This window comes from Garra rufa, chromosome 1 (assembly GCF_049309525.1).
Source record: "Garra rufa chromosome 1, GarRuf1.0, whole genome shotgun sequence".
Taxonomy (NCBI): Eukaryota; Metazoa; Chordata; class Actinopteri; order Cypriniformes; family Cyprinidae; genus Garra; species Garra rufa.
In genome coordinates, this window is record NC_133361.1 from 22036390 (window position 1) to 22060985 (window position 24596).

The 24596-nt window shown below is 39.7% G+C and overlaps 1 protein-coding gene across 4 annotated transcripts in view; it reads right to left on the minus strand.

Moving 5' to 3' along the window:
* Positions 1-1016: 1016 nt before the first annotated feature.
* Positions 1017-24596, minus strand: part of plppr2a (phospholipid phosphatase related 2a) — a 92167-nt gene continuing 68587 nt past the window's right edge. For 2 of the 4 annotated variants that reach the window (XM_073837433.1, XM_073837440.1), the window contains 5 exons: positions 14961-15081; positions 13249-13499; positions 8910-9086; positions 7861-7988; positions 1017-5527 (listed from right to left, as the gene is read on the minus strand). In XM_073837433.1, the coding sequence (XP_073693534.1) occupies positions 5419-5527; positions 7861-7988; positions 8910-9086; positions 13249-13499; positions 14961-15081 (786 nt within the window). In that variant the 3' untranslated portion in view covers positions 1017-5418. Of the gene's footprint in view, positions 5528-7844; positions 7989-8909; positions 9087-13248; positions 13500-14960; positions 15082-24596 lie in introns of all 4 variants that reach the window. The other 2 variants (XM_073837448.1, XM_073837455.1) reach the window with 1 other exon arrangement.

The following is a 24596-nucleotide window of genomic DNA, read 5'->3' on the forward strand; positions in this document are numbered from 1 at the left end:
CTTGTGGATTATCAGCTGTTTAGACTGTCATTCTGATGGCACCCATTTACTGCAGAGGATCCACTGGTGAGCAAAACATGTTATACAATTTTTTTCTTCTTATAAACATGCAGCTTTTCACTTCAAAAGATGTTAACTGATGGACTGGAGTGGTGTGAAGTACTTACGGATCATTGTAATGTTTTTATCAGCTGTTTATTCTCTCATTGTGATGGCACCCATTCACTGCAGAGGATCCATTAGTGAACAAGCGATATAATGCTTAATTTCTCCAAATCTGTTCAGGTAAAGAAACAAACTCATCTCAAATGAGCCACACTGCACAAATCCCCTACTGGAGAAGTGCAACCAAGCATGACGGTAGCAGAATTTAGTTTGCTGATATGCGTTGTGCAATATTGACCATGTAATGACGCACCAAGGGGAAACAACTTGAGGGGGAAAACACTGTTTGGGTTTGTTTTCTTGTTTGAAACTGTTTCCAGAACAAAAAAGCCTTTTTCCCCCGCCTTACCTGTGCATACTGTCATTTCATTGCATTGACAAGATGGCAGTGAATAGTTCTGCTTTTGTTATTTAATCCGCCTTAACTACAGTATTTGAACATAATAATTACTAACTAAAGAACCTTTGCAGTTGCATAACGTCTTTAATACTCTAGGTGACATCAAAAGAGTTAGATTTGTGACATCAAAATTAGATTTGGAGCTTTTATCATACAGACAAAAGCAACGATGTAACCAAAATATATAAAAAAGACTGGGCGAAACAAATTTTTGGTCATTGAAAACCCACATTGACAGTCAACTCTTCTGAATATGGATATAAAATATCTGTGGTCTTAATGCATTTAGAAATACAATGTGAAATTAGATTTCAGCCAGTCACATGTGAATTACATAACAGCATGCAATTATGAGTAAAGGCTCTTTTTGGTCACATATTATATCTAGAACAGGCCTCTAGCAGTCAACAAAACCTTTAATAACAATGTCGCAGAAAGAGTCAGACGCATGTCACGCTTTTACTTTATTCAATTACCCAAAACACAGATCAATGACTCATTGGGTGTATATAAATAAAAATCACCAATGTAACAAATTAATCTGGTGCACAGGAATGGTGTGCAAAACGTCATTTTTTTTTTCTTTTTTTAATACAAAAAGACTTGTTTGCAAAACTGTACAAATATCTTTTTCATTTGGGTGTATGAAAGAAGAAATAAGAGAGCTGAGAGCTACAGATAAAAGATTTTTAAAGGTGAAGCATGTAAATTTTTCAACAACAGCACTTGCTCGACCAATAGCGTGAGCTTGGGGGCGGGGCTTTCTGCTTGTCTGACCAATAGCAGAGCGTTCGGAAACCTGTTTGAAATCAGTCATTCCTATTGCAATTGCAATTTCTCTACCTAGTGGTAAATAATAATAATTGCAGGCTTCACCTTTAACGGAGTGTTTTAAGGGTGTGAAGGTGTTTCTTAGCATGTGTGGATGGTGCTCTTACAACAGAGACAGTAACTGTACGTAGCACAGAATGTGGCAGAGGCTGGACCTGGTGCCGGGATGTAAAGGCTGAGGGGCATCAGACAGATTAGATGTCACAGTTAATGTTACAAACATTAATTTTCTTCCGTTTGGAGTGCAACAAGGTGGAGCGTTTACACTCATCTGATTAAAGTACACACAATTTGCATTTGTACACACAGCTTACTTACAGTACCAAACAATTAGTCTAAGTAAACACTATGTTAGAAAAGAAATGTGATTTAAAGCAAACATTCTAAAAACGAAAAAATAGGCAAGTTAACAAAACAAAGCTCAATAAAATTATGAAGTGCACAACACTTGGCTTGTGTATGGTACAGCATACAGCCAACTGACACCGCTCATGAGCATCCTCTGTTTAGAAAGTTGTAAGCATTACTTTATTTTAGCTGCCTGAGACACTTAATCATTTGCTTAACATATCCCATATTTAATTTCTTAAAAGAGGAGTTTATCCAAAGTTTACTCACCCTCAGGCTACCCAGGATGAGTTTGTTTCTTCATTGGGGGAATATTGGAGAAACTCACCAATGGATCCTCTATAGTGAATGGGTGCCGTCAGAATGAAAGTCCAAACAGCTGATTGAAAACATTACAATAATCTACAAGTACTTTAAACCACTCCAGTATATCAATTAACATCTTGTGAAATGAAAAGCTGCATGTTTGTAACAAATTCATAGAGACATTTTAACTTTAAACTATCGCTTATGACCAAAATATCAGTCCATAATTCATAATAACGCTTCCTCCACTGAGAAAGTCCATCCTCTGTTGTCCTCTCACATGAAAATCCACCGACATATTTGTTTTTGAACTGTTTTGGACTGTTTTCACTTGTAAGCGGTGCTTGATCTGTGCATATTTCTCTTCCGATTCAGACAAGGGTGACTTATTAAACTGGCCAAAGCAATTCTATGGTTAGAGGACTTGTATTTCTTAAAGTTAAAGCACTGCAAAGATGAATTTGTTTCTTACAAACATGCAGATTTCGGATTCATAAGATTTTAATTGATAGACTGGAGTTGTGTGGATTACTATGATTTTTTTGAGCTGTTTGGACTTTCATTCTGACGGCACCCACTCACTGCAGAAGATCCATCGGTAAGCAAGTGATTTAATGCTAAATTTCTCCTTTATTCTGATGAAAAATTGAACTCATTTACATCTTACATAATACTTACATATTTTCAGCCAATTTTCATTTTTGGGTGAACTACTCCTTAAACACACTTTCATGGTCTTGTTATGAATGATTCATCCATGCATGTTCTTCCAGTATAAAATTATGTTTGTCTTAATTATTCATAAAAATGTAAAACCTCACTCTGCTACCGAAACAACTTTTCTTTTCGTCTTTCATCGCCTAGGCAGTGCAGGCTATAGGTTAACGTTAACTAGTCATCAAATAGCTCAAATAACCTTAGAAGTGTATTACCAGAAATACTGTGCTGTTTGCAGGAATGATTTCATTGCAAGGACCTTTCATAACATCATCAATATAAAATGACAGCCAAAGGTTTTTACAAACTTGCTAACCAGGGTTGTGCAAAATTCTGAATTGATTCTTTTTTAACTATCTATCTATCTATCTATCTATCTATCTATCTATCTATCTATCTATCTATCTATCTATCTATCTATCTATCTATCTATCTATCTATCTATCTATCTATCTATCTATCTATCTATCTATCTATCTATCTATCGTTAAAAACTAGATTATTAATATTAAATAATTAAAAAAGCAAATGAACTGTTAACACAGTAACTGTACAATTTTTAAAGGTATATGCCTGGAATATTTACAAAATGTATGTACAAAAGTGCCAATAAAATAAAATAAATAGAGTTAAAAACATTTTAGAGTTCTAAAAGTTGTATCTGTTAAGCAAACAAGACTTTACACCAACATTCAAAGCTAAACTTTTTATTTCTAGCTAACGGCTTACAGTACAGGATTTCTTCAAACTTCAATTCTGCATCTGTTTGGTACCTCAAGTTCAAATTCAGGAATCAAACTCTAAATTAAAAGGCATTTTCAATTCAATTCTGAATGCCGCACAACCCTGTTAGTAACACGTAATGATATGAATGTGAATGGTTACTCACTATACAGGAGAAAAAAGAAACTAGTTGACCTTCAGATAATGCATTTTTAAAGACCTTCACAGAAATACCAACAACAATACAGATGCTGTCTTTACTGTTCTGTTGACGTCACAGGGTGCTTTCCTTGCTTTTTCCTCCTGAGAAATGAAGAATCCAATCCATCTTTGATGAAAAACTGTAAGGACGTCTCGTGTCTGAAAGCCTTGTGTTGTGTCTGGGGCGACAGTAATGAAAAGGCCTTCATGTCAGACTGTGCATTACATCTAGCTGGTGGAGAAATCCTTTGCGAGCATGAACCGGACATTAAATATAAAAAAAAAAATTGCTGTGGTTGATTTTTACGCATCTGTCGATTCCTTACGATGCACCCAAACATTGTATCAAGAATGTCTCCAAGTTTAGAGGTTTTTATCCTTGATGTGCACTTACAGGACGTCCAGATAGCTGAAGCTGATGAGATTATTCCAAGTGCATAGTGAATATGACTCAAAAACAAACCAATAGATCATTTATGTATGCCATTTTTCAAAACCATACACTGTGAGGACTATAAAAACAACTTAAAAACTCCATCAGAGCTAGGGTGACCATACATCCTTATTTTTCCAAGACATGTCCTGGTCAGGGTTTCTAAATTGCCCAAAATGTCCAGGACTTTGGCTATGTTTTCCTATTGACTTGCTCTGCACAGTCCTAATACATTATATGTGACTCTGGACCACAAAACCAGTTTTAAGTAGCAATAGCCAACAATACATTGTATTGGTCAAAATTATACATTCTTGTTTTATGCCAAAAATATTAAGTAAAGATCATGTTCCATGAAGATATTTTTGAAATGTCCTACTGTAACTATATCAAAACTCAATTTTTGATTGGTAACATGCATTGCTAAGAACTTCATTTGGACAACTTTAAAGGCGATTTTTTTTCAATATTTAGATTTTTTTTTGTGCATCCTCAGATTCCAGATGTTCAAATAGTTTTATCTCAGCCTAATATTGTCCTATTCTATCAAACCATACATAAATGGAAAGCTTATTTACTGAATAAGGGTCAAAAATGGACCCTTATGACAGGTTTTGTGGTCCAGGGTCACATATGTATTTGTATTTGCAACGCTTTGACCATTCTCTGTAGATCCCGCCTTCTAGCACACAATGATTGGTCATTTATATACAATGCCTCATGCTATAGGTCCAACTACTTTTCAGTCATTACCTTTAGAACATTTTCGGCAATTTAAAAACCCGTCCAGGACACGTCTGGGATAAAGAGGACGTATGTTCACCCTATTGAACAAAATGGAACAAAATAGACATGCCTTTAACCAAAAGACCAAAAAAACAGTGCATGTATTTACATACGAGCTGACACTGCAGTAAAAATTGCAGCCAGAGTTATGAATTTCAGCCAAAGGCTGATCAAGACTTCTTCATCGGTTCCCCAGGAAGAGGGTCGGGTTGGTTTTGAGAGGTTTAAACAGGTGCAAATCCTCCACCTACAGTCCAAACAAACTCTCTGGCAAGAGTGAGACGCCTACTTGCGATTTCTGGCTTTCGTTCAGGTGTTCGGGATCTCCGAGCAGGCTTTCTAAAAGTACTTCTCGTGGTTTGTTTGAGCGGTTTGTGGATGGAGGAATATGGAGGATGAGGGGTTGGAGGTGAGGAAATCTAGACCTGCGTCGAGTAGGAGCGGTGCAGAGCGGCGGAGCGTCCCGCGGAGTGGGCGGCGCAGTGGCGCGCGTGCTGGGACGGTTGGTCTAGACTTCGCTGGAAATGGAGCGAGACGGTATGAGGACATCGGGGGGGACGGGGAACCGATGAGGCTGATGGTCATGTGATCTCAGTAAATGGAGATCCCCTTGGAGTCTGTAAGTGGGGAGAGAGAGAGTGTGAGGGGAGAAAGAGAGAAAGGATGAGAAACCGAAACTGGAAGGTGAAAACTGTGTTCGGATAGAATAAAATTAGTGATGCACCGAAATTCTTTTTTTTTAACTGAAACACCACAACCCAAAAGTTACACTCATCAAACTGAAAACTGAAACCGAAAATAACATTTATTTAATAACCAATTAATCAGATTTAATAATCAACATGTTAAACAGTTATTTTTCTTCTACAATTTATTGATGAAACAGAAAAATGTAAACAGTGGCTGTAATAAAAGCTTGTTTTTATGACAGTTTTATTACATTAATGAAGACGCAAACAAACAGGTTAAGAACAAATATAGCGAATATGTAATGAATATAGAGGTGAGGTCAAAAGTTTACACCCCCCTTTCAGAATCTGCAAAATGTTAATTATTTTGCCAAAATAAGCGGGATCATACAAATTGCATGTTATTGTTTATTTAGTACTGACCTGAGTAAAATATTTCACAAAAGGACATTTACATATAGTCCACAAGAGAAAATAATAGTTGAATTTAAGGAGGGGGTACAAACTTTTGGAAATTAGAAGATCAGGGTAAATATAACTTATTTTGTCTTACGGGAAACATGCAAGTATCTTCTGTAGCTTCTGAAGAGCAGCTTCTGAAGATCATGGGCACTCAAACCCATACCTTCTCCACTCCATCCCGTACTCAATTTCATATCATAAGACTCCTCCCTTTTATCTATCCAGAGGACTATTTAAGTCGGACACTTTCACACACACATTGCTGAGTATTGTTTATACCTAGCCAGCCTATTTTCTTGTTTTCCTAGTTTCCTAGTTTTGACCCTAGGCTGTTACCTTGTTTTTTGTGATTGTTTGCTGCCTGCCCTGATCATTGCATGTTTGTAGATTACTCTTTTGCCTTTTCCTTAGATAAAATTCTAAGGAAATTCTGTTGTTCGATCCTGCCTGTATGACTATGCCTTGTCTAATAAAATCTTGCGTTTGAATCCTCATCTCCATTGTCTCAACTCTCCATATTACACAAATGTCTTAAGAATCACTTAGCTGTAGAAAATGATCCGCCATCCCAATTTTAATTTAGAGCTGCATATTATCTACATAAAATGGTATAAAATCTGATGCTTACGAAAGATCTTGGCTAAAGGAAGGTGATAGAGGAAGAACAAAACAGGGCCTAAGACGGAATCCTACAGTACCCCACAAGTAGAAACGGCAAAGACAGAGGTAAAATTGTCAGTTGCTACAGAAAAAGATCTCCCCTTAAGATAAAATAAAAACCAGCTAAAGGCTGTTCTCTTAATATCAATGTAATGCTTCAAATTGTCTAAAAAAATAGAATAATCGATAATATCAAAAGCCAAGCTTAGATCCAGAACCAAAACCCTACAATTTCCAGAGTTGACAGCTAATAACAAATCATTTAATGCTTTCAAAAAAGCAGATTCTGTACTACACTGAGCTCTGAACCCAGTCACAATTACTTAAAAAAAAATCTGTGGTGGGAAAAAGTCAGAATTGTAAAAAAATAGCAATTACCTATTCTGTGGCAAGAAAAAAAGTCAGAATTGTGAGAGAACTTCCATAGAGTTGTGTGCATGAAGTAGATGATGACAGTCAAAGTGACATCGGACATTAAACATCAATGTTTCAGTCAATGATTTCGACCCCCCATGACCTCCCATGTGCTTGCCAAAATTTCGGTGCATCACTAAACAAAATATAAGACTGAGGGAGAAAAGGGATGACGGTATGGTCGAGGTGACAAAAAGAGGAAAAGAAGGCAAAGTAGTTTCAAAAGTGAGGAGGATGAGGGTGGCCTACGAAGGGAAACTCACACTGTGGCAATTTTTTCCAGAATGAACCATCTAATGGCCTTCCGTCTTTGAAGCTCCACTTGCTACACAGTCCATTCTCTTTGTCGTAAAGGTACATCTGCTCTAGAGATGTTAAATTCCCATCAACCCATTGAGGGATCGATGAGATAATGGCCCTAAACATTCTGCTGCTTCTCAGTTACTCTATTATAAAAGTAATGTAAACGTCTCTTCGGGATAAGCAAAGAGCAGATCAATCCTCCAGAGCGTCAGTGGGTTTTGCTGGGTGCTGTGGTTGGTGTTTTGGGTTGTGCAGGTTGGACATGCTAGTAAAGGGAGAAGGAGGGCTGGGTGGGTCGTGGGAGTCACATTAGGGTCCACTGGGTCAAACACAGAAGGACAGGGTGGGGCGTAATCCATCCCCCTTATGTGTGCAGCCCTGCCACTAACCCACTCCCACCCCTTACCTGAGTGCCACTTAACTTTTCAAGTGGACTCTCTACGCAAGGCAGCGCCACCATGGGCATGCCCAGCACAGACTCAGGGCGCTGGGGTCGCACCGGAGGGGGTGGGGGCTTTGTCTGCTGGAAGTTGTTGATCACGCACGTCACCTAGAGAAAGAAGAGAGTGAATAAAGAAAGAGAATAAAGAGAAGAAGCAGTGGTACAAGAAAAATTGTTTTATCTTCATCAAGGCTGGATTTATTTCATAATGAACAGTAAAAACAGTAATATTATGAAATATTTTTACAACTTAAAATAACTGCTTTCTATTTGAATATATTTTAAAATGGAATTTATTTCTGTGATGCAAAGCTGAATTATCAGCATCAATACTCCAGTCTTCAGTGTCACATGATCCTTTACTGCTCAAGAAATGCTTCTTATTAAACTGTGATACACTTTTTTTTTTTTTTTACAGTTTTTAGAGTATTTATACAGTTGAGGTCAAAAGTTTTCACCCCCCCGGCTCTTAATGCATCGTGTTTCCTTCAGTTAGCGTTTGAACCTTCTGTAATAGTTGCATTTGAGTCCCTCAGTTGTCCTCAGTGTAAAAAGATGGATCTCAAAACCAAAGTCATTGTTGGACAGGGTTCAAATACACAAAAAGGCTGAAAAACCAAAGAATTTGTGATACCTGAAGGATTTTTCTAAATAACAGTGGGAAGTTTAACTGTTTAGGACAAACAAGGGACTCATGAACAACTGTCACTAAACAAAAAAACACAGCAGTGGATCATTCAGGTAGCAACACAGTATTAAGAATCAAGTGTATGTAAACTTTTAAATGGGGTCATTTTTATATAAATTCAACTATTATTTTCTCTATATGTAAACATCTTTTATGTGAAATATCTTATTCAGGTCAGTACTAAATAAAAAGTAACATGCATTTTGTATGATCCCTCTTATTTTGTTAAGGTGTATGTAAATTTTGACCTCAACTGTATATGCATATTACATATTACCTGTATTTGCATACAATTATCTTATCATTTCAGTGTTGTTTTATCACACTCGACACACTCTCACCAGAAAGACAGCGATGGCTCCACCGGTGAAGTATCCAGCGAGGACGTCGGCCCAGTGGTTGCGGTATTCAGCCACTCTTACCACACCCACCAGCATGGCCAGACATAGCAGAGTCAGACTGAGTGTGGGTTTGGTCAGACGTGTCCCTTTAGTCCTAAACACCAACGTCACGTACATCTGCAAGCACAGACAGACAGTGGTGAAAAAATATGCCTGATACAAGCACAAAATTAGGCAAATTGCTATAATACATGGCTTTAAAACTATTATTAAAGGGATAGTTAAATTCTGTCATTAATTACTCACTCTTATGTTGTTCCAAACCTGTAAGAACTTCGTTCATCTTCAGAACACAAATTAAGATATTTTTTGATGAAATCTGAGAGCTTTCTGAACTTTCATAGACATAGACAACTGATGTTTCCAGACCAAGAAAGATTGTAAAGACATCTTAAAAATAGTCCATGGGATGTCAGTGGTTCAACCGTAATTTTACGAAAGAAACAAAAATACTTTTTGTGTGCAAAGAAAACGACTTTATAGAAGAATTCTTCTCTTCCACATCACCATCCTTCGTCATTATCGAGAGTACCATGACATGTACCATGATTTATGTGTGCTTTCCTTTGCACGTAAACAAGCCGCAGCACATCCAGCTTCTACATCAGAAACAACATGTGCATGCATCGTAGTACTTTCATTTTTGCGCACAAAAAGTATTCTCATAGCTTTGTAAAATTATGGTTGAACCGCTGATGTCACATGGACTATTTTACTGATGTCCCTACTACCTTTTTAGGGTCTAGGACTGCCCCCTAGTTGACAAACAATTAGTCGACGAGAAGAGGCTTGGTTGATAAAAATTGTGTTAGTCATTTAGACGCAGAAAAAAAAAATCACAGAAAGTGACAAAGTCACATAGTCTGTGCCAGATTGATCATTCATCGACCTCAAATATGGCTTTTCATCTGAAAGATGTATGTTATAGCAACTTTACATGGCAGCTCAGTCTAATGTTAACCTAGAAAAATGTGCGTTATTGAAGTGTCTGTGCGAAATGTGGAAGCTGAACAGTAGCGCGCTCACTGCATGACAGATGAAGGTGCTGGTGCGGTCACTTGCTCTTAAAATACTTTTGGTCATACAGATAAAAGCACTCACAATAACAACGAAACATTGTGTTTTTGTAAAATAATTAAGCAAACATGATGCGCTTTCTGCCGTCTCGGTCTCTGTGAACTTGAGCGTGAAACTTAGTGTATATTTGCCTTACAGACATGAAAAATATTATATGGTTTATTAATAAACATGTGACTAATAGTCGACTAATGCCTAAAATGAACGACTCAAAAAATCTTTAGTCGAGGGCAGCACTATTAGGGTCTTGAACGTGGTAGTTGTGTTGCTGTCTATGCAGGGGTCAGAAAGCTCTCTCATTTAATCAAAAATATCTAAATTTGTGTTCTGAAGATGAACGAAGGTCTTACGGGTTTGGAACGACATGAGGGTGAGTAATTAATGACAGAATTTTTATTTTGGGGTGAACTATCCCTTTTTATCTTTTACAAATATTATATATTTTAAGTGTTTAGTATTATTTTTTATTATTAGTTCAATATTTCATGTGAAAAATACATAATATATAATACAGTGCCTTGCAAAATTATTCATACCCCTTCATTTTTTTCACATTAGTTTTGTTGCAGCCTTATGTTAAACTGCTTTAAATTAGTTTTTCCCCACATCAATATACACTCCATGCACCATAGTAATGACAAAGCAAAAACCAGATTTGCTAATTTTACAAATTTATTAAAAATAAAACACTGAAATAAATACATTGCATAAGTATTCATACCCTTAACTCAGTACATAGTTGAAGCACCTTTACAGCCTCAAGTCTTTTGGGGTATGATGTGACAAGCTTTGCACATCTGCATTTGGCAATTATCTGCCATTCTTTGCCTCACCTTTTCACCTCTCCAGCTCTGTCAGCTTGGACGGGGGCTGGCAGACATTTTCTAGAGTCCTAGTTGTTCCAATCGTCTTGCATTATGGATAATGGAGGCTACATGCTTCTGTGAACCTTCAATGCAGCAGATTTTTTTTCTGAACTCTTCCCTAGATCATTGCCTTAACGCAAGTCTGTCACTGAGCTCTACAGGCAGTTATCTTGACCTCAGGACTTGGTTTTTGCTCTGATATGCATTTTCAGCTGTTAGACCTTTTCTGAGAGGTGTGTGCCTTTCTAAATCATACTCATTCAAATGAATTTGCCACAGTTTAACTCCACTCGAAGTGTAGTAACATCTAGAAGCAATATGAATGCTCCTGAGCTAAATTTTGAGTGTCCCAGAAAAGGATATGAATACTTATGCAACGGGATCTTTTCAGTTTTTTATTTTTAATAAATTTGCACAAATGTTAAAAACCAATTTTTTGCTTTGCCATTATGGAGTAGGGAGTGTAGATTGATGTGGGAAAAAAGTAATTTAAAGTAGTTTAACATAAGGCAGCAACATAGCAAAATGTGAAAAAAATGAAGGGGTATGAATAATTTTGCAAGGCACTGTATATAGGATGATATTTTAATGTTTTTAAAATAAGTTATTGCTCCTTTGCTCACCCACGACTGCATTTATTTGATCAAAAACACAGTAAAAAAACAGTAATATTGTGAAATATTATTACAATTAAAAAGAACTGTTGTCTATTTGAATATATTTTGAAATGTAATTTATTCCTGTGATGCAAAGCTGAATTTTCAGCATCATTACTCCAGTCTTCAGTGTCACATCCTTTAGAAAACATTCAAATATGGTGATTTGCTGCTCAAGAAACATTTCTTATCATCAATGTTAAAAACAGTTGTACTGCTTTGTATTTTTGTGAAAACCATGATACTTAAAAAATATATATTTACTGACCCCAAACTTTTGACAAACATATACATACCTATTATAAAAACAATCTGATAGAAAGACCAAAAAACTTTCAAAAATTGTCTTTAACTAATTGTCTAAAATGGAAAGGCACCTTTTGGACAATCTTAAAGCCAATTCACACTGCACCAACAGATGCCGACAAATGGCAACAGACACATTCGTCAGGTTTTGTCTGATCAGTGTGTTATGCCTGTCGGTGTCTGTTGGCATTGGTTGGTGCTTGAACATGTTGCGCCGCATTTGTCGGTCTTGGAACATTTGAAAGGTAATGCAACATACTTGGTCTGCTGTCTTCGTTGGTCTGTGTCTGTCACCGTGGTGTGAATTGGCCTTTAATCACCAAGACATCCTTGTTTAACCAGATTCACCAGTAAAAAAAACATGGTCAACCAGTTTTACTGTTTTTTTACTGGTGACATGGCCATACCAGTGCACCAGCTAGACCTGTAGTAAGCAGCATTTTTTTTTTTATCTGTGTTGCTGTTGTCTCGGTTTACTGGAAGCTTCTGTCACCTTGTATGTGCAAATATACTTGGCAATAAAGCTCTTTCTGACTTCTGACCTTTGACTAAATCAGCTGGAAAAACACTGACATTCATACTGCCCTCCAAAGGCAAAGCGCAGTAACTACACATTTGGTCAAAATTTAATTAAGGCTTAAAATGGACTTTGTGACAACTGTTTTGTCCTGTGAGAAGTCTCCTTTTTCAATTTTGTCCCGTTTCAGAGAAACGAGAGTGTCAACATGTTTGACTATCTGGTGTAAAAACTTTAAAGGCATTTTTCTCAGTTTCATTGTTGGCGTAGTTACTGCACTTTGCCTTTGGAGGGCAGCATAGTTGTCAGCGTTATGTCAGTGTTGTGGACTCCTGTTTTCCCCCCTACCCTAGTTCCTGTTTCCTTTTATGGTCTGTTTCCTTTTCTTGTTAAGTTAATTCATTATTCCCTGCAGCTGAGTTTGTTAATTATCCTGTGTATTTAAGTTCCTACTTGTCCCTTCCTTTTCGTCCAGTCTTAAATGTCGTGTTTCTATTATGAGGTTATTCTCCTGGTGGATCCATTAAAATACTGTTTGTCTGACTTCCTGGCTCCTCACCTCCCACAACCCGTGACAAAAGTAGTGTGACCTGCTCTTTCTCGAAGATTTGCAGGTTGCCTATTGACTTTTTAAAAGAATACTATATGATTGTATGGTAGAATATTATTATTTAAGAAATACTATAAGCTTTAGGTTCCAGTTTTAGCACAGCCCCAGGAAACATCACTAGCTAGCAATTACATTTTGTGCCCTAGAGTTAGATTTCTTATTCCTCCAGAGATGTATTTGTGAGTACATCCACAAGGAAGTTATTTGAATCACATTATTAAAACAGTTGTAAGTTCATTATCCTCACCACTGTGTACACTGCGGAATAAACACTGAGGGCCGCATCTTTGGAGGGAAAGGATTTCCGTGCCGATGCTACTATGAGGGGGTTTCCCGTGCAGGCTTTGCGCTCTGTGATGTACTGTAGGTTGGAATGGCAGCCCAGTGCTGTGTAGTTTGGCCTGCATGCTGACAGGAAGTGAGGCGTCTGGTTTCCCGTTACTACCTGCCCGGCATTGGCAAAGATGGTAGTGGTGAACACACCGAAGGTGTAGACACCTAAGTGACAGGACAGAGATCAATCAGAATAAAAAATGCAAGTTAAACGTGTAAAAATTAGGGCTGATGAAATATCATCTCTCTACTGAACATAAAATAACTTATATTATAATATTAGCCACCACATTCATTATTGGTGATAAAATAAAATAAAATAGCTTTATAATACTGGACATCATATTTGTTACTGATTATAAATATAAACAAACAAACAAACAAAAAAACAATTTATAATATTGGGTATCATATATGTTATTGCTTAAAAAAACAACAACAACAACTTTATAATACTGGCCATCATACAGTATTTGTTACTGGTAAAAAAAAATATTTTATTTCGGTTGTCAAATAGCGACATCAATGTCCTACCATGTGATAATATACTTCATCTGAAATTATTTTATATTGGCCACTATATTCATTATTAGTGATAAAATAAAATAACTATATAATATTGGGCATCATATAAATTAAATTAAATTAAATTAAATTAAATTAAAAAATAACTTTATAATACTGGCCATCATATTTGTTATTGGTGATAAAAAAATAAATAAAATAAAATAATTAAAAAATATGAAATAAAATAAAATAACTTTCATATATTGGCCAATATATTCGTTATTGGTTATAAAAAATAAAATAAAATAACTATAATTGTGCTTTTATATTTCCTATTGGCAATGACATATTGGCCAGCATTTTTGTTATTGGTCATACAATTTAATAATAAAATAAAGTAAAATAAAATAAAATAACTGTATAATACTGGCCATCATATTTGTTATTGGTGATAAAATAAAATAACTATAATATGTGCCTTTATTTTTATTATTGGTGATAAAATAAAATATAAATAACTTTATAATTTTGGCCATCGTAGTTGTTACCAATTAAAAAATAAATAAATAAATAAATAAATAAATAAATAAATAAAATGGGTTCTCATATTTGTTATTGCTCATAAAATAAAATAAAAATAAATGTATAATATTAGCCATCATACAGTATTTGTTATTGGTCATAAAATACTCAAGAGCACTGTCCCATTATGTGACGATATACTTAATCTAAAATTATTGTAAATATACAAATAATTCTTGTCTTTATTTTCTTATTCTCTTTATTTTCATATGAACTTGCATTAATTCAGAAACAACCAGAATTTTTAGTATGTTCATATTTCACTTGTCAAGTTGCATGACTATACTTAAGTGAACTGCAAAAATAAAAATAAAAAAAGGTTAAAAATAGTACAACTAAACAAACCCCCCTCCCCCCCTTTTTTTGGAAAAAAAAAATCTATCTATTAATTACAAACTGCATATAATGAACTTAATATCACAATGTGTGGCATTAAAATGATTTTTTATATTTCTGATGCGTTCATGCTATAATCAGGACCATAAACTAAAACATTTTCTTTAAATGTTGTTATCTGAGCTTTAAAGCAACAAGTACCTAGGAAGCGTATGATGCGTCTCAGCAGAGGGTTGAAGTAACAGCAGTCGGCTGTGACTATGGTCTTCTCCTGTGTGCCCTCCGACCTCATGAAAAACACCATCACCTCACCAGCCAAAATCTGAAAAGGAAAAAAACACGACTGAAACAAACCGTAGCTGCCAAAACATCCAACACCCATTTGTTTTGGTATTATTTAGGCTCCATTTGGTTGAAATCTGAGTGTGGGAAACATGCGCCTACTTCACCATTTTCAAATGCCAGCACCAAAACCTCTTTATTTCTGATCTCCCTGGTTACGGTTAAGAGTAACAGCTCATCAACGTGACTAATTCTGCTTTGCAATGTAAGAGGTGCGCACACATCACTGCTATGTGCGTTTAAATACTCATATTGTATGTGAATATGTCTCCTATTCATTGATAGTGGTAATGTTTTGAATGATGTAAAATCCATGAACAAAACTATGCAAGGTAAAAGAAAACACAACATAGAACACATTATATACAGGTTCACTTGCAATAAACATGGTCCGTGTCGACCACAATGCGAAGACAAAAATAAAATAAAAAGTTGAATTAAAATTAATAGCAAAACACAAATTATAAAGAATGTAAAACAAAAAAGTGAGTAACACTGAAAATCATGTTAAGATGTGATGCAATGAGATGCATGAAACTATAATAAAAACAAATAAAATATGAAGATTATTCAAATAAATTCTGAATAATTTAAAATAAAATTTAAAAAGTGAGTAACCCTTGAAGTCATGTTAGAAAAATTTAATAAAATTGGGGATTTGGGATGTGATGCATGAGAAAAAAATTTAATAAATTAAAATGTGAATATTATTAAAATAAATTATGAATAAGCTAATATAATAAAAAGTGAGTAACCATTTTAGAAAAAAAAACTGCATTGGATGTGATGCATGAAAAAAAATTATATGAAGATTATTTAAACAAATTATGAATAATGTAAAAAAATAAAAAAGTGAGTAACCCTTGAACTCATGTTGGAGAAAAAAAATTGCATAGGATGTGATGCATGTGTCACGACCACACACAAAGGGAGAAGGTGAGTATCTTTCAAGGTGTTTATTAACAAACGTGCACAGTTCAACACACGTGCAATCAGGTGAATAAAGGTCTCTGTGGTCAAATCTTCAAACAAACACAACAGGTGAGTTCAAGTTCATAAGGATCATAGCGTTAGCAACAGTCACTTCCCTCTAACACGATTAACGTGTTTCACAGGAGAACATCAGAGCAATCCACGAGGAGCACAGGAGAACATCAGAAGAATCCACGAGGAGCACAGGAGAGACAACAGGAGGGGGAGAAGATCCACAGAGAAGCATCCATGCAACTTCGATACCAGCCGCTGAGTGAATGTTTGGGGAGAGTATTTGAAGGGAGTGGTGATTACAGGTGCAGGTGACGGTGATAGAGCTCTGGTGATGGGCGTGGTGCAGTGATTGGGACTGAGGGAACGTGCTGAGGGTGTGACATAGCCCCCCCCCCAAGGGGCGGCTTCCAGACGCTCCAAAAAACAGGAAGAAACAGTCCAGGGGAGCGGTGGGGGGGCCAGGAGACTGAGGCAGAACAGGTTGGGCAAAGTCCCTCCAGAGCAGAGCAGGAGATTCAGGAACCCTCCAGGGCAGAGCCGAAGGCGGAGCAAGGGGTTTAGGAGCCCTCCAGGGCGGAGCAGGAGGCGGAGCGGCCCTCCAGGGCGGAGCAGGAGGCACAGGAGCCCTCCAGGGTGGTTTGGGAGGCGCAGGAGCCCTCCAGGGCGGAACAGGGGGCCGCATCATGGACAGGGACCTGGGGAGAGCAGAGATAGAGGAGGCAGACAGAGCAGGGAGGAGCCAGATGGTAGTCCAGAGTCCAGCCCGGACGAGGCCCCAGAGCGGAGTCGAAGGAGGGAGGAGCCATGGTGGAGAGATGGCAGATGACACCCTGGGGACGAGCGATGGAGACGGAGCTACTGGCAGAGGTGACCCAGGTGGAGCCGAGCAGACGGAGGGCCAGGGTGACACAGAGGTTCCAGAGGGCCAAGGCGGAGCTGATGGCTCAGGCGACTGAGGCGGAGATGTGGATCCGGAAGACCGCAGCAGAGCCGGAGCGACAGAGGACAAAGGCGGAGCTGATGGCTCAGGCGACTGAGGCGGAGATGTGGATCCGGAAGACCGCAGCAGAGCCGGAGCGACAGAGGACAAAGGCGGAGCTGGAGGGAAGGAGGAGCCTGACAGAGCCGGAGGGACAGAGTGACAAGGCGAAGCCGGAGGAATGGAGTCCCGAGGCGGCGGATGGTCGACGACTGACCAAGGCGGAGCCGGAGGGACGAGGGAGCCCGGTGGAGCTGGTGGGATGACGGGCCACGGTGGAGATGAGGGAGCCAGGAGCCAAGGCGGAGCCGGGGGGACGAGGGAGCCCGGTGGAGCTGGTGGGATGACGGGCCACGGTGGAGATGAGGGAGCCAGGAGCCAAGGCGGAGCCGAAGGGTCGGAGGACCGAGGTGGAGTCCAGGACTCGGAGGCTGGAGGTAGAGACTGGGGATCGACCTGCCTAGGCGGAGCTGGAGCCTGGGAGTCCCGAGATGGGTCCACAATCCTGGATGGCGCAGCCTGAGGGAGAGCTGAGGGACAGACAGGCACTAGCAGAGACAGGGCTGAGGAACTGGCTGCTTTGAGTGGAGGCGGGAGAGGGAGGCTGGGTGGGAACTTCAGAGACTCTGGACGGCTGGACGGGACCAGCGCGGATTCAGGAGAACTGGACAAGACCAGTGGAGATTCTGGACGGCTGGGCGGAACCAGCGGGGACTCAGGACGGCTGGGCGGAACCAGCGGGGACTCAGGACGGCTGGGCGGAACCAGCGGGGACTCAGGACGGCTGGGCGGAACCAGCGAAGGCTCTGGAAGGCTGGATTGCACCAACGGGGGCTCTGGGCGGCGTTCTTGAGGTGCGGGCTCTGGACGGTGCTCTTGAGGAGCGGGCTCTGGACGGCGCTCTTGAGGAGCGGGCTCTGGACGGCGCTCTTGAGGAGCGGGCTCTGGACGGCGCTCTTGAGGAGCGGGCTCTGGACGGCGCTCTTGAGGAGCGGGCTCTGGACGGCGCTCTTGAGGAGCGGGCTCTGGACGGCGCTCTTGAGGAGCGGGCTCTGGACGGCTGGACGACCCCAGCGGAGATTCAGGAGGGCTGGGCGTCTCCAGCGGAGACACTGAAAGAGCTAGCTCTGGGCGAGCGGTCACTGGAGGGCGCTCTGGCGGCGCAGTCACTGGAGGGCGCTCTGGCGGCGCAGTCACTGGAGGGCGCTCTGGCGGCGCAGTCACTGGAGGGCGCTCTGGCGGCGCAGTCACTGGAGGGACATCGGCCATTTTGGCAGGGGAAACCGGAACGTCGGCCATTTTGCGAGCTAGCATGGCCGCCCGCACTGACCTCAATGGTGGGTCGCGCACGCTGGCCATCAGGATTGGCCACGACGTAGGAGGGTTGGTCGCGGGCTCCAGGCTGGCAAGGTGGGAGAAGCTATTGGTTTGGTATGTGAGGGGTTCAGGCGGGGGGTAAGCCGGCAAGACGGGCTGGGTTTCGTAGTGGGTTGGATGAGGAAACTTACCATCACTCTTTATTTCTTTAACCTCGATACTAGAGCCATTTATATAAAGAGTGAGGTTGATTAGTTCAATCAAGGAAAAATCAAATATGGGGGAGTTGCATCGGATTGTTTCCGCATCCAAACCCATACGAAACACCACAGCAAGAGCGAAGTCAGGCCAGCTTACCTGATGGGAGAGCTCAAGGAATTCCTCCACATACCACTCCAATGTTCGCCCACCTTGCCGTAGGTTCCGTAGCCTGTCCTCAGCGTCCGACAGTTTTAATGCTTCGGGAGAGACACCGCTGAATGCTGCGTTCGCCTCCATGAGTGAGCTGAAGAAATTATTTTTTTTGATGGGCTGGTATCCTGTCACGACCACACACAAAGGGAGAAGGTGAGTATCTTTCAAGGTGTTTATTAACAAACGTGCACAGTTCAACACACGTGCAATCAGGTGAATAAAGGTCTCTGTGGTCAAATCTTCAAACAAACACAACAGGTGAGTTCAAGTTCATAAGGATCATAGCGTTAGCAACAGTCACTTCCCTCTAACACGATTAACGTGTTTCACAGGAGAACATCAGAGCAATCCACGAGGAGCACAGGAGAACATCAGAAGAATCCACGAGGAGCACAGGAGAGACAACAGGAGGGGGAGAAGATCCACAGAGAAGCATCCATGCAACTTCGATACCAGCCGCTGAGTGAATGTTTGGGGAGAGTATTTGAAGGGAGTGGTGATTACAGGTGCAGGTGACGGTGATAGAGCTCTGGTGATGGGCGTGGTGCAGTGATTGGGACTGAGGGAACGTGCTGAGGGTGTGACAGCATGAGAAAAATAAAATAATAATAAAATAAAAAGATTGTTAAAATAAATTATGAATAATGTAAAAAAAAAAAAAAAGAGTAACCCTGTCATGTTATAAAAAATTAAAAATAAATATGTGGGATGTGATGCATGAGAAAAATAATTAAAATAAAATAAGAAGATTATTAAAATAAATCATGAATAGTGTAAAATAATTAAATAAAATTAAATAAGATTTAAAGATTATTCAAATAAATTACAAATAATGTACTAATAATGTTTTTTAAGTAAGTAATGCTTGAAGTCATGAGAAAATGTATGGGATTTGATGCATGGCAAAAATAGAAAAAATACATAAATAAAATATGCAGATTATTTAAAATAATTATGAATAATGTAAAAAAAAAAATGAGTAACCCTTAAAGTCATGTTAGAAAAAGAAATTGCATGGGATGCGATGCGCGAATAAGTATAAAAAATAAAATGCATGAGACAGAATGCATGAAAATTGTAAAATAAAACCCTTCTAGTCACATTGCAAAAAAATACTGCATGGGATGTGATGCATAAGAAAAATACAAATAATAAAAGAAAAGAAAAGAAATACATGGGAGAGAATGTATGAAAACAACAAATGCTTCCCTGGCAGTGCTAGAAAATCTACAGACTTACTTTACAAAAAAACACAACATCAAATCATTACCTTCAACTCAAAGAGACAGAGAGAGACGTCAGAGATGAGACAGTGAGGGACAGGGACACGACGTTCACCTCACACATTTCCCAGTTTAGCACCTGACCGCTGACACAGACTGACGGAGTGTGACACACAAGTCACGCAACCCCACACACACACACACACACACACACACACACACACACACACACACACACACACACACATGTTGGGTTTACATGTTTTATGGGGACATTCCATAGGCGTAATGGTTTTTATACTGTACAAACCGTACTTTCTATCGCCCTACACCTACCCTACACCTAAACCTAGCCCTCACAGGAGATTGTGCACACTTTTACTTCCTCAAAAAACTCATTGTGCATGATTTATAAGCCTGTTTCCTCATGGGGACCTGAGAAATGTCCCCACAAGGTCAAAATCTACTGGTATTACTATCCTTGTGGGGACATTTGGTCCCCACAACGTGATGAATACCAGGTACACACACACACACACACACACACACACACACACACACACACACACACACACACACACTCAGTCCATATGACTCACACACCCAGAGAAAGTTTGGAGGGGCTGCAATGATACAGTAAGGGTGACTGCGTTTTCATTTTTGGGTGAATTACTCTTTTAAAAGCCGACTGAATTGTGGATGTGCGTCTGAAACTGTCTGTGTGTTGCTGAGACTGTGAACATCAGTTCAAGTGTGAACAATGCGCCATTAGATCAGATAAAGCTGAATTTCTAGATCCTTTCTATCAGCTTTTAGCCTGTCATGGGTGATTAGGCTTGTGGCTCATATGGTTCTCCTATTAATATATAATATAAAGCAGACCTCAATAACACAATAATTCCCAGGTAAAGGTGAAAGGCAGGAAATAATGTCTAAAGCCAACCCAAGAGTTGGATACAAACACACACGCACGCACGCACACACACACACACACACACACACACATATACAGTGCCCTCCACTTATACTGGCACCCTTGGTAAATTTGAGCAAAGGTGGATGTGAAAATAAATCTTTCATTAAATCACAAAATTCTAACCTTTCATTGAAGTAAAACAATATAATCTGGGAGGGAAATCTCATTATGAAATAAATGTTTTTCTCTAGTTCACGTTGGCCACTATCATTGGCACCCAATTATTGCAATGTCCTTTTGCCAAGTGTGACGAGTCGGCTGCCTCCCCCCTAATTATCATCACCACCCCGTCCCTTATTCGCCGCCCTTCTCCAGGCTCCCGACGGGAGTGGGTGTGTAGGGGAGAGGAGGGGCGAGAAATCATCTCGGGCTGGCGGCGTGTGATGAGGAACACGTGAAGGAAATGAAGCCTCATCACCGCCGCTGTTTAAATCCCGAGCGCACCTCTCCTCAGGAGACCGGTCTCTCCCCCGTGCATGCACGCTGGTGTCCTCGCGGGTCCAGGAAGGGGTGAAGAGGGAATCCCGCGCCGCCAAGAGGACGAGCCGCCAGACCCGCGGTCCGGCTGAAGACCGCACCAGAGACGGCCGACAGGCCAGGATGCCGGGCCGTAGATTCCCCGCTGGAAGCACCGTGAAAGCTCGAGAGGGGTGAAGCCGCAAGAGATGCCGCCGCCCCTAGCACCCCGGTCCCACGCGGGGAGCGCGTGCGGCCGCCGGACTCCGCCCCTTACCAGGACCCTTCCCTATCGAACACTACCCATCCTTCACGAAACCCCAGCACTCGAGGACACCAGATCCCCCGTTTATTTGGACACTTTTATTTCCCCTTTCGGACACTTTTCTTTCATTTTCTGTTTAATAAAAGCCTCTCCGAGGCCTGACGCCACACCCACTGTGTCTGTCGTTTGCTCCTCCCGCCACACAAGATAACAGCTCTGAGTTTTCTCTAACAATGTCTAATGAGTTTGGAGAACACCTGACAAGAGATCAGAGACCATTCCTTCATACAGAATCCCTCTCTCTTCCCAGCTTCATGTTGGTGGTGCTTCTCTTCAGTTTCTATACAGGGTTCAGGTCAGGGAACTGGGGCGGCCATGGTAGAAGCTTCATTCTGTGCTCAGTGACACAATTTTGTGTTGATTTTGATGTTTGTTTTGGATCATCGTCCTGCTGGAAGATGCAACCATGACCCATTATAAGATTTCTAACAGAGGAGGTCAGGTTCTGATTTTTTATCTGCTGGTTTTTGATAGAATCCACGAAGCCATGTATCTAAACAAGATGTCCAGGACCTCCGGCAGAAAAATAGGCCCACAACATTAAAGACCCAGCAGTATTTTTAACCGTGGGCATGGGGTACTTTTTTATCCCTGTCTGCACCAAAACCATCTGGAGGGTTAGCTGCCAAAAAGCTCATTTTTAGTTTCATCTGACCATAGAAGCCAGTCCTGTTTGAAGTTCCAATCATGTCTGACAAGTGAATATGCTGGAGTTTGTTTCTGGGTGAGCCAGGAGGATTTTTTCTTGAAACCCTCTTAAACAACATGTGGTGATGTAGGGGCTGTTTGATCATTTTATTTTAGGCTTTCTGACCCCAAGACTCAACAATTCTCTGCAATTCTCCAACTGTGATCCTTGGAGAGTCTTTGGCCACTCAAACTCTCCTCCTTATCGTGCATGCGGATGATATAGACACACGTCCTCTTCTAGGCAGATTTCATCATCTGTCATTGATTGTAACTTTTTAATTATTGCCCTGATGGTGGGAATGGGCATTTTCAATGCTTTAGCTCTTTTCTTACAGACACTTTCTATTTTGTGAAGCTCAACAAACTGGTTCTGCACATCAGAACTACATTCTTTGGTTTTACTTCTTGTGATGCAAGATTAAGGGAATTTAGCTTTTGTGTTCCTCATATTTATAATCCTGTGGAACAGAAAGTCATGACTGGACAATTTTTTACTCCTAGCCACCCTGGTGTGCTAAAAAAATTGTAATATTAACGGGAATATCCTTCAGAGATATTTTACTTAGATACATTTCTAGGGGTGCCAATAATTGCGGCCAACGTGAACTAGAGAAAAACATTTATTTCATAATGAGATTTCCCACTCAGTTTCCATCGTTTTACTTAAAGGAAAGGTAAGAATTTTGTGAATTTTTCGAATGAAAGATCTAAAGGATAAACAATGCAGATTTATTTTCACAGTCACCTTTGCTCTTATTTACCAAGGGTGCCAATATTAGTGGAGGGCACTGTATATTCAGATTTAACATTAACATTGATCTTAATGTTAAAAGTCGTAGTGTATCTCAATATTTGTATTTAGATTTAACATTAATATTTAATATTAATGTTAAAAGTTGGCATGAGTATCTCAATATTTGCATTCAGATTTAACTATGAAATTAATGTCAAAAGGCGATATGAATATTTCAATAGTATTACTAATGTTAAAAGTCGACATGAGTTTCTCAATATTAGTATTTAGATTTAACATTAACATTGATATTAATGATCAAATTTGACATGAGTATCTCAATATTTGTATTGAGATTTAACATTAAAATTGATATTAAGGTTAAAAGTCAATATGTCAATATTTGTATTTAGATTAAACATCAACATTGATATTATGGTTTATTTAGGTAAATCAGATAAAATTGGGAAATGTGTGCACAACAATACAAATAACTTAAAAAATGTGGGTCAGTAACATTTGTTTAATGTTTCACTTTTGCTCACCAAGGCTGCATTTATTTAATAAAAAATACAGTGAAAATAGTAATCTTATTACAATCTAAAATACCTGTTTCCTATTTGAATATAGTTTTAAGCATCGTTACTCCAGTCTTCAGTGTCACATGATCCTTCAGAAATCAGTCTAATATGATCATTTGCTGCTCGGTTGCGCTTCTTAATATTTTTGTAAAAACTTTTTTCAGGGTTCTTTGATGAATAGACAGTTCAGAAGAACTTAAAATGGAAATCTTCTGTAACATTATAAATGCCTTTACTGTCTCTTTTGATCAATTTAATGTGCCTTTGCTAAATAAAAGTATTACTTTCTTTCAAAAAAATCCCCAAAACACAAAAATCAACCAGTCAAGCGACGATTGTGTGATGAAACAGTATGAAAGCCTAGAGGTCTGACGCTGCTGCTTTACCTCGTTTCATCTCGTCTCTTATTGTGACGCAAAACAGATCATGAACGACTCTTCCCTGAGGCGGCGAGTGGACATTCATGCCACGACAGAGAGGTGCACAGTTCAGACATATGTTGAAATGCCAGCGCTTTCACCCCTCGAGCAGCCGGTGCCATCTGCTGTAGTTTCTCAGGTGGCATCGCTGTGCCCCTCCACACTCCCCAATCCTCCCTTTGGCCATCTAAAGCTTATATTTAGCCTGTTTTCATGCAATTTACGCCTTGAATCATGCTGAAACATAATGCAGTTTTATGTAGCTGATAAATGAATGTGTGGCGATCTAGTGACCTGTCTAATGCCCAAGCAGAGCACTAACGTCCTCAAAATAGTTATACCTCAAGATATGAAAGCACATAACTGGTTAAATGGTTTAGGGTTGTCAGTTTTGG